The sequence below is a fragment of the Telopea speciosissima genome, chromosome 4 (genome assembly GCF_018873765.1).
Source record: "Telopea speciosissima isolate NSW1024214 ecotype Mountain lineage chromosome 4, Tspe_v1, whole genome shotgun sequence".
Taxonomy (NCBI): Eukaryota; Viridiplantae; Streptophyta; class Magnoliopsida; order Proteales; family Proteaceae; genus Telopea; species Telopea speciosissima.
Genome location: NC_057919.1, coordinates 24,742,117 through 24,753,534, shown reverse-complemented (window position 1 = coordinate 24,753,534; position 11,418 = coordinate 24,742,117). Strand labels below are relative to the sequence as shown.

General features: G+C 36.3%; 1 protein-coding gene across 3 annotated transcripts; it reads left to right on the top strand.

The window, feature by feature from the left end:
* The first annotated feature begins 5,351 nt into the window (after positions 1-5,351).
* Positions 5,352-9,818, top strand: LOC122658083 (profilin-2). 3 transcript variants are annotated; one of them, XM_043852969.1, is made up of 4 exons: positions 5,352-5,566; positions 6,791-6,928; positions 9,293-9,432; positions 9,509-9,818. In XM_043852969.1, exons 1-3 carry the CDS (start codon positions 5,438-5,440, stop codon positions 9,425-9,427), a joined length of 402 nt encoding a protein of 133 aa, XP_043708904.1. In that variant the 5' UTR covers positions 5,352-5,437; the 3' UTR covers positions 9,428-9,432; positions 9,509-9,818. The 3 variants fall into 3 exon arrangements, with proteins under 3 accessions (XP_043708904.1, XP_043708903.1, XP_043708902.1); XM_043852968.1 differs by having other exon boundaries at positions 9,293-9,439; positions 9,522-9,818; XM_043852967.1 differs by having other exon boundaries at positions 5,353-5,566; positions 9,293-9,435; positions 9,515-9,818.
* Positions 9,819-11,418: the final 1,600 nt, after the last annotated feature.

Below are 11,418 nucleotides of genomic sequence, written 5' to 3'. Positions count from 1 at the left end.
CCTCATTATTATCATGTTTGCAATTGAGTTGCACATTTGAAAATTTTGGTTTTTTCGATTACATATAACAGCAATGCAATAGATTTTTTTGGCTTTGGTTCGTCACCTGTCTTGCCTCATTTTCCTTTTTTTTTTTTTATCAGTTAACACCCCCCCCCCCCCCTTTTCATTTTGAAATGAGATCTCTCTACTGCAGGGGACAAAGGGTATATTTTACTAAGCTTACTGAGCTTCTCCTTCTGGGATTTGAGAAACCAGCTTCTCTAGTTTGGAAACATCTGTCCAGTATAGATTTAAAACGTTTGAAATTTATATGCTTGAAGCATCAGGCTTATGTAGTTGGCATGCGGTTTTAAACCTCAGAAACTTCACTTCTGAGAAGCTGCCCAAAAGTTTAACACCAAACGTTGAAAAAAAAAAAAGGGCTGTCTTGAAGCTATATGTATTTGCCATGTGGCAGTCATTCAGGTTTTGTGGACAGGTCCACAGCAGCATGGACTAATATGTCAATTATCTGGCGAATCATAATGTGTTAAAGAAAAGTTTTAAAAAATGGTTGAGAAGGTTGGACATGTATGGAGAAGATTTCTGTTGGAAATTTGACTGTGTTTTGTGTTGCATTTTCTGGTGTTTTAGACACAGAATAAGTTGGACTGGGTTGGGTTTAGGCTCAATTTAGTCTAATGTGGCCGCTTAAAATATATGGGATGGGATTTTTTTAATTTTTTTTATGGTGCAAACCACTGAGTGGAAAGTTTTTATTAAGCCACTACAGGCAGAAGCTGTACACAACCTGGGAAAGAGTAATTCAAATCCCAATTTGCAATAGAATTGGCATGTATAATTCGGCTTTGATAACAAAAGAGAATGGGCAAAAGTGCAAAACTCAAAATTTAGGACCATAGGTCCTCCATATAAGATTCATATATCCATTTCATCATAATGTGTTACATTAGTATCTTAAGTGAATCTATTTGTCTATTTCATCATTTTTTATGGGAAAAGAATTCTACTAGGCTGCATAACATACGTTAGCGTCTCCCTGTGTCTATCACTCTAATTATGTATCATGGCCTATTCCCTCTTATGTTAAAATATGTGATGAGAGTTTTGATTTACAAACTGGGGAAGTTAGATGGGCATCAGTGATAGTCATTAATAAGGAATTTGTGAGTGTCACCTTAAATTGTGAATATATGGGGAGCATAATAAAGGAATCGAAAAGGCAAGATATACTCGAAGGGATACAAAAAACAAAGCAATGTAATCTCGACTGATTGTACAGAATTGATGGATCTTCTTCAATAGGGTATGGATCAATGGTCATGGAAGCTCTTCTCATTTTTGTTAGATTAAGTATCTCTATTAAATTATATTAAAACGTTTTAGATTATTAAACAAGACAGATGTTTAATTTTTATAGCTCATCAGTTAGCAATCCGTGCAAGGATGGAGAAATTATCCATATTATGTAGATAAGAATATATTCTCTTTTATTTAGTTTTAATAATAGTTTTTATTTCTTATAAGAAAAACTACAGATATAAATTATTATTATTATTATTTTTTTTTGGTGGTGGGATAAGTAGGTCCTAGAAGTTTGAATACTTTGCTTGTCGGTGCTTTTCCTAAGATATTTTAGGGTTTTTAGAGTAAACTATTTATGTTAATTTTTGATCAAGTTGGATTTCTTGGTTTCTTTCATTTTCTCCCTTCCCTTCTTGTGTTGAACCTTTGCGTTCGATATTACTTTTGATTTCGTAGATTATTTACTTTGATGAAACACTTCTTGAATTCCTACAAGCGGCTCTTATTTTTTACAATAATAAATAAAGAAAAAAAATTGCTGCCTGATTGCGTATAGTCTACGCTTACACACAAATCTCTGAAATGACCATCCTACCCCTCTATAAAATAAAAAATCTCCCTTGATCGATGCCCCTCGATGCTCTCACGTGACCGAACAATGTTCTTTTTTCCATAAATAAATATTGGGAGAAGTTTTTTTAATAGAAAAAAAAAAATATATATATATATATATATATATATTAAAGAAGCGATAGTATGTCTGAGAGAGTCCAACAGTAATTAACCCCATTTGCAATGTACTTGCTGTTAAAATGAGCCAAAATCCTATCATCCCCAATATTACAAAAAGAATTGTATGAGTAACAGATCTTTTTTTTTTTTTGGTAATATATGAGTAAAAGTTCCAAGCTAATAAAAAATGTAAAGAGAATTCCAAAAATCGTGAGTATTGATAGGATCCTTGATAATCTGTTGAAGCTTGTCCAAGACATTCCATATCTACACATTGTGCCATCCCTGTGAAATCGCAAAGTTTTGGTGGACGTAATCTATGGGCAAATTTAAGGGTAAATGCCTAAATCTGCCACATGGTAGATCAGGTGGGAGTAATATTTTATGTACATCTATCCAAAAAAAAAAATTTATGTACATAATCCCTATAAAGGATCTTGTTTACATGTTACTCTGACACATAGCAAAAAAGAGGCTACAATCGATCAATGATAGGTTGTTGATCACATAGACTTTCACTTATATATTTAATTGGGAAAAGTTTAATACACGGTTGTGGATGGGTATAGGGGTGTAAAATGGTCTCTTCGGCCCAATTTTGATCAGGATGAATAGGTTTGGTCTGGAAAGGAGTGAGATCAAAACTAAACCATTAAAGAAGTTCGGTTTTTGGTTTCGGTCCTGTACAATTTCGATTTTCTAATATCAATTTAATACCGGTTTAGATTGATTTGTGTTTTTCGCTTGAACTACAATGAAAACTGACATTCATAATTTGTAGTGAGAAAAGATACGCGAAAAACACTTTAAATTATCTTCCCCAAGTCAAACAAGTAAACAAACATGAATAAGAAAATTGATTTGATATGTTCGTGTTGTAATATGAACACTGAGAAATAAATTTCAAGGAAAATACAACTAATATTGAAATCAATGGATAAATAGAGTTTGTCGCAAAATCACTGTTACAAATCAAATTAGTTTATCATTGTAAGAGAAAGATAAGAAAAAAAAATTTTTTTTTTTTTTGGTGAAAGAAGAAAATTTTATAACTAGAGAGGCAAACTTGTACAGTGTTCCAACATACAAGGTGTAGCGAGGTTCGCAGCAAGTAATGCCTTAGATTTTACCTAGTTTAAAATTCTATCATTCTCTATATTTCCGAAAAATATATCTTTAGAGAGCTTTGATATCTACAAAACAATGGTCAGCAGGTCGTAAGGCCAAGGAGATTGGGATGGAGTTGGAAAAAGTCCAGACAATGATTTATGATCACACCAAACTTCTTTCAGCTTCACTCCTCTCATATTAGCCAAAATTAATCCATTTAAAATGCCAGTTAGCTTAGATTCCAAAACATGAGATTTCTTAAGAAAATCAACACTTTCCAAAAAGAGTTTGCCTTCTATCAAAATGCCCACGGCCCAACCTGAAGATTTTAAGTTGTTGGAGTCAACCCTTGAGAAAGATAACTAATATTAAAATCACAAAATGTATCATACTATTAAATTATTTATTTAAGTGTCTAATTAATTTTGTATAGTGATCTTGGAGCTCAATGGAAGCATTGTTACAAATGGATTTCCCTATTTATAACCTTATACTCATTGATTTGTAGCAATCCTCCTTACAACAAAAAAATCTTGTCACTAATATTGAAATCAATGGATAATCAATCCATCTACTCATAACCTTATACCCAATGATTTTAATCGGTTTCATTCGGTTAGGTTTCAGTCTAGTTATCAGTGGTAAGATACGGTCCAATTTTCAACCGATCCCATATATCCCAATCCAAAACCAATCCACTAAAGATCAATTCTGCTCAGTCCAATTTTTTCGTTGGATGTGGTGAGAGATGGTAGATGGAGCTTGGGTTGCAATTAGGGATGTAAACGGATCGAATTCGGTCGGATAGTGGCATTATCATATTCGTTTCCGTTTATATTCGGACGGATTCAGATAATTTTCGAATAATGATTTTTTGAATACAGGTTCTCCTAAATGGATATGAATACAAATCGAATACGATTTTTCGACTATCCGTTGACATATTTACCGTTTTTATGATGAAGGTTAGGGTTGAAACTTGAGAGTTCAGTTATTACCCTTTCTTCTACTCTTCTTAGTCTTTTATTCTCTTACGTTTTTTATTTTTTATTTTTTAATAGATATGTAATTCTATGTAGCACATTGTATAAAATAATATATATAAACCAATAACAAATCTAGAAAAAGAATCACATTATCTTAACTTATAAATTTATAAAAATAGGATAACAAAATCCAACAAGGTAACTTAAAAAGATAGACAAACACAGAGTTATATTTCAGATATTTTATTACCATTGGACTGTTAAACGAATTGGATAATAATTGGTCGGATAGGGGGATTATCATATTCGTATCCGATTAGTTTCGGACGGATTTAGATTTTCCTAAACGGATACGAACGCGGATCGAATACGGATTTACGAATATCCATTTACATCCCTAGTTGCAATCTCGAAACAAATGTTTTGTGCTTAATAGACATGCATAAGATGTGTGTCAATACAAAAAATGATATTTGATTAAATTATATTTTGAAATTTAACAAATGCCTAATCTAGATCATAACTTTTCTATCCAACTTCGGATCGACATATCATTCTACCAAAAAACAGAAAAAGGGTGGACATATCATCTGCTCACAATGCATAATAAATGCTTTGTGACATCTAGAAAAATAAACAAATTTTGTGACAATAATAATTTTACTTTTTTGTTTTTATGTTACAAGTGTACATTGGGCAAAAGTGCACCACCTCTATATCCATACTATACATGGCCGTACCTTCAATCGTTGGATGGGGAAGAGAAGGAATATATTATTACAAATATACCCCCACCCGCATCCAATGGTTGAAAAGAGACCTTCCCCTTTCTATAATATGTGAAGGAAAAGGGAGAAATAATTACTTTGAGGAAGAGCGGATGTGAAGTGACTTATGCAATGGGGTTAAATACACAGTTTGAACTTTGAGAACAGACGAGGAATTTTCATCCGCTGCTGTGCGCATCGTGTGCTGCAGCAACGGCCATGTGTGTACAGCACGTTCTATTATGCGCATGCCGCTGCTGCGCCGCACGATGCGTACAGCAGCGCTGCTGTTACAGCAGCGGATAAAGGTGGGCTAGAATTTCCTGAGCGTTACCTTTATTTATTGTCTGAGTCTGTGTCCCCATTTCGGTGTTCCCACGCTTTCAAATTACTACTCTCTCTCTTTGTGCTTACGCCTTAAGCTTCGCGGCGCTATCAGACGACAAGGGTTAAGCTCTTCCACCCAGTCGTCCTTCTTTGCACTAATAGAAACATCGCCGGAGTTGGTAGAACTTAGAAGAAATCAAAGCGACGATGTCGTGGCAAACTTATGTTGATGACCATCTGATGTGTGACATCGATGGCTCTGGTAGTCATCTGGCTAACGCTGCGATTATCGGTCATGATGGCAGCGTTTGGGCTCAGAGCCCCGCTTTCCCTCAGGTTGATCCATTTCCCCTCTTTTTCTGATTTAGATCCAGAAAAGATTAGATTTTTCTTCATTTTAATTCATGGGTATATCTTATATATTTGATGTTTTTTTTTTCTTTCTATTTTTTTGGTATAGCCTTTGAAGACTATCCTTGATATTTGATTTGGATAGTATTGGAAGTTTGAGACTATCATTGATATGCCTGAACAGGAAATTTTGTTTTCCTTTCGTTTTTTAAGCTTCTGTTTTTCTATAGCTGAATTAGTTTTGGTGTCCCAAATGAGATTATTAGAAATCTATGCAGGCATTAGATTTATTTTGTTAAGTTTGAAGTTGCGTTTTTTCGATCTGGTATTCTTTTTTGCTCTGATTACTTACTTTCCTTGGATTCTCCGGCATGGGTTTGAGCTATCCCAATTGTGCCTCATCACCTGGATTTTTTTCCCCTTAATTTGACAGGAGTCTGATTCCTGAAGTTGAATCCGTTTATCGTTTTAATGTTTTATTGTTTATTTACCAAATCCATATTAAGATTGTTTTCTTGAGCTTGTTTTGTGTTTATAGCTAATGGATTCGTATTCTATGGATGATAGTGATAGCTGAGAATTGGTAAGTTTTTTGTTATTCTAGGTGTCACTAATGATCCCCAAGCTGTCTGTACTGGCCTCAATATAACGCATGCTAATTTTCTTTTGGCTCAGCAGTGTGAACCCTTTTAAACCCAGATTAGATCTCCATTCCTTTGTTCTTATGTTCTTATTGCATTCTTTGATTTTTGTTTTCGGTGAGATGCTTTCTTTGGTGTTAGATGTATTGAAAATTTGATGGTTTAGGATATGTGGAGTCTTTTAAAGTTTGAAGAAAATTTCATCTAAGAATTGAGTATGAACATTACAACAAAAACAAAATTCCATCTATGAATTGAGTATGCACATTACTATGTTCAAACTCGTGAAATATTTCCGTTGTATGAATTCCTCCCTCCGCTTCCCCGCTTTTTCTTTTCATCTTTTGGAATTGTTTAAGTTCAATCACTTGTCTTAAGAAAAGGGGGGAAATTTTAGGCATTAGTGCTACTGGTTCTTGTTATATGAAAAACTAAGTTTATGTTAAAACATGATGTGTTGTATCCAGTCAGTGCTACAATTGCCAAAAATTCATGGAATTGGATTCTGTATGATCTGTTATCTTTTACTGCTGTATCTCTATTCATTTCTTTATGTTTGTTTTTGTAGTTTAAGCCGGAAGAAATTACTGGCATTATGAATGACTTTGAAGAACCTGGAACACTTGCTCCAACTGGCTTATACCTTGGTGGCACAAAGTATATGGTGATTCAAGGTGAAGCTGGGGCTGTCATCAGAGGAAAGAAGGTTATTTCTTGAGATCTCGTCCTTTTGACCTTAAACCATTTAATACGCACATGAGTATTCACTTACATATGCTTATGCCGCATTGAAAAAACACACACACACTCATTGGTATGTGTTGGGGATATGATATCTTGTATTCCGTCGCTTGGATTAGTGGGTTGATTCTGAAGAGCCGTTAAGAGGCCGTAGACCTCGAGGCTCGGAGGACACTATATGGGTATTTTCAGTAAAATTTCTGTATAGGGTTTCACTATAAATTTGTAGTGAGGGTTCTTTCCTTGTAATGCAATTTGAGTAAGTTGTGAGGACGAGCGGCTGTAACCCTACTCTCCATTGATAGTGAAACAGACTTCATCTCACCATGGACATAGGAAATCTTACCGAACCATGTAAATCCTTGTGCATTGTGTGATTGTTTCTTTCATATTTCCATTCTTTTCTGCATCCTTTTAGGTTCTTGGTTTCTATAGTATGCCACTCCACCACTCAGTACATGCCATCAAGCACCCATCTGTAGATTTTGAAATTACATATTGTTAATGGCTATTTAATGCACAATTTTTTATGCATGCTTTTCAACCTGCTCACATGAGTAGCAGTAATCAGTATGATCTTTTCAAGTGGTAGCAACACTATGGATCAGCAAAGCACAAGTTGTGCATTTTGACCATTCTACCTGTCCATGAAAAAGCCTTCCATTTTTCAATGGTCAAGCTGGCATCTTGGGTGGCCTATGCATGGCCACCATTGCAGTTCATGGCTTGTGCAATTATGCCTTCGTACTTCAATTAGAAACATGCAGGGGGGGGGTGTCAAACAGTCTTATCTCCAGAGTGATCACATGTTGAGTATCAAATTAGGGTTCACTGATGGTTGGAGTTTTGATACAAATGGTATAATGTGCCAACCTTGCAAATGTTTTATCACCCATTTCATTAGCCAAAGGCTGAAATCAGTTTGCCATGCTCACTGCTCTATAGAAGGAATCTAATGTAAGGTCGGGTCACGTACTCACATGTGACCTAACCTCCGACATGATCTCTCTTTGAATGTTGATTTAATCTTCAGCAATTGGGCAGCAATAGAATTACAGAAACAACTCTCCCACAGGAACCAATTATAAGAAAAGAGGAAACTAGGAAATATAGAAAAGGGGTAAGTTGGATTGAGTCTATCACTCTTCCCTAGGCAACTCACCCACTCAAAGGCCTCTCACCTCAACTGCCTCTCACAGCGTTCATGGTTTCAACCAAAATCGATTACAGCATACTAAAACTTTTCTATTAAAATCAATTACAAAGCAACCCAATCATAATCTAATTAGTTAAGAGATAAAAAATCCTAGAAAAAGGAAACTACTATTAACATATAAAAAGAAACTAATCTCTAGCTAATATATCCCCACACAAAATATAAAAATTCCTGAAATCTAGAACTAATAAAGCTTTCAAATCCTTCTCCTGCATGGCCAACTTCCATCTTGATGTCCAAGCTAGCTGACCATGGGGCCCATACAATCTGATCATTATTCCTCCTTAACCAGAAACGAAATCTGGGAGATATCTCTATTAAACTGCTGGCAGAGACTCTATCCAAACCTGGAAATTATAATCCCCATGCAATCTGCTTGATCCCGTATATGCTCAAATTTAGAAATCTGCCCCCACCCCCTGAATTGTGCTCCATTGGACCAACCAAGAACCAGGCTACATCAGTCCAGGCTGTCTCCCACTGCACAGCTGAATCCCACAGCGATTCTGGACTGGTTTTTGGGCCTTGTTCCTGCGGCTACACCTGTGCTGGACCCTGTGATCTACATCAGAATCAGTCTCATGAGGTCATATCTACTGTCCTTGAAAACATGATGTTGGTTGGATACTTGGATGGCCATGTTTCATTTCTACTTGAACAATTCTTATTGCCCATCAAGTAGCCAACCAGGAGCTGGACAGACCATCAAATGTGTTTGGTATCTCCTGCCTTGGACGCTGCAATGGTAGTTCAAACCAACGAATTCTTTTAAGACCCACCCTGGCCTGTGTAGAGCTGTCAATTTAGCATGTGTGGTAGTTGGGAAAATCAGATTGATAATAGCCTGCTTGGATATAAAAACAGTCCTAGAAAGTAAGGTCTCCGTTAGATGGCTGGCAATGTCATATCGTCATCAGCAGCTTTTTGAATTTAAAGCATATGTCTGTCTATACTACAAAATCACAATTGCACATGATGACAAGAAAGTACAAATGAATTCTCTTACTTTTTGCTCAAATTTTGCACCTCCTGAATAAGTACTCATAGTTGTATGATAATTTATCAGGTTCCCTTGCTAGACTGTTAACCTTTTCTTTTTTAACATGAATTCAGGGTTCTGGTGGTATTACCATAAAGAAAACCACTATGGCTTTGATCCTTGGAATTTATGAGGAGCCAGTCACTCCCGGTCAGTGCAACATGATTGTTGAGAGGCTTGGTGATTATCTCATTGATCAGGGTCTTTAGTTGATGTGGTATGTTGGTACCTACTACAATTCTTTTAGCTTGCTCTTCATGAGTTTACGTACCTACATACCATTCTAATGTTTGCAGAGAAACATTACATAGTTTGAGGTCATGGAGCTGTGTGTTGGGACAAAGGTATTTGAGACTTGGAAGTGATACATAATGAATGATATCTTCCCTATTTTTATCTGTTTCTGGCTGTATTTCAGTGTGGAAGGTATTGAGATTATTTTCGAGTGAGAATGTGGGCTTACCCATCTATCTATGAAAGCTGTCTATTGAGGTTTTTTCGTTGTTTGTTCTAGTGGATGTATAAGATTGACCCTTCTCATGTTTATTCTGTGTGTATGCCCCCCTTGAATTCAAGTTCAGTAGTTATTGTTGCTTGGTGGTCTATATCTATATCCTTTTGGTTTGCCAGAAGCTATTAGGTCCCCGAATCTCTTAGAACTAGACGGGTGTGTATGACTGTGTATTGGTTTCGAGTGGGGAAGAGGCGGTGAGTAGTCCCCCCTGTTTGGTTGCAAGAGAAATTAATGGGAAGGAAAATCACATAATTATGTCACTAACTCCAAATCATTTCATATATGATTATTAAATTTCACTATACTTTGCATTTACTAGATTTGAAAATGTAAAACAAAATCATAGTTGTCAAAGGCACTAGGTGATCTAAGGCGTTTGAAGTCCTCCCTAAGCGCTTAGGCGGTGTCTAAGCGGCTTAAATCGTTTTTTAATATTATTTTTTTAATATATCAGTTTTATGTGTGAAAAAATCAAAACATACATTTGGTTTATATGTTCTTGAAATTGGTCATTTTCAAGTATACTTAGTCTCACATTTGGTTTATACTATTGTTAGAAAATAAAGAAAATTTCATGGACAATTTCATGGACAACCCCTACAAATATTCAATATGTCACGGATTTACCAAATTTGGTTAAAATGGCAACTTTTCCCCTGACATTAAGCACAGTTAGTACCCAAAGGTGAAATATCCATTTTCCCTCTTAGTTATTTAAATAAAAAGACAAAATTGTCATTTCATCTTCTTCCCTCTCCGGCTCTGGGTCCGGCAACTATTACCAGCGGCAAGGAGAAAAAAAGTCTGAAACAGGGAAGGATTTCCCTGAGCTAAGGGAAAACCAAGAGTCGGGTCCTCCTTAGTTTTTCTCTTCAGATACCACCGATGGTCCCTTCGCTTGCTCCACGGCCGATGTCATCTCTGTGAATGGCAATCTCTGCGAATACCCCATACCCATCACAGTATCGCAGGTCCTCGAAATCGAAACCTCGCCCTGCTTCCTCTACAACTCCGATGGTCTTTCTTACGCCGATTACATTCCTGCCCTCGATTCCTCTGAAGAACTACAACCCGATCAGATCTACTTTGTCCTTCACACCAGTCGCTTAAAGTATCGCCTCACTGCTCTCGATATGGCCACCCTGGCCGTCAAGGTTACCACCGCCCTCGCCCTGCTATCTCCTTCTACACTCTTCTATTACCCTCAGAAAATTCTTTTCCTTTCAAACCCCATTTTCAAAAATTTGAGATGGCCGAAGGGAAGAACCAAAGAAGGGACTAATCTCTTCCAATACAACAAACCCCACATCTAAACTTTCCATCTCAAGAAATGGCCTGAATAAAAGTGATGAGCAAAGAAGAATCAGAAAAAGAAAAAAAAAATTGATCTGTTCAAGCTTTGAATATTTGAATTAGACCTGCTTCAAATGGTAGAGCGTGGGAATTTGATTCTGTAAGTTAATGGAAATATTGATCTATCAAAGTCGAAATCGTTCCTAACTATTAAATGAGGGTGATCGATCTCCAGGACAAACGATATTTACATACTATTCATGTACAAAGTACAATCTCACCAAATCAACGAAAAGAAATGGGGAAAAAAGAAACAAGGAGAAAAAAACAAAAAGATGAGAAAAGCAAAATCAGAAGGGAAACCTCCCCATCCAAGGATGGCTATGCTGCGGC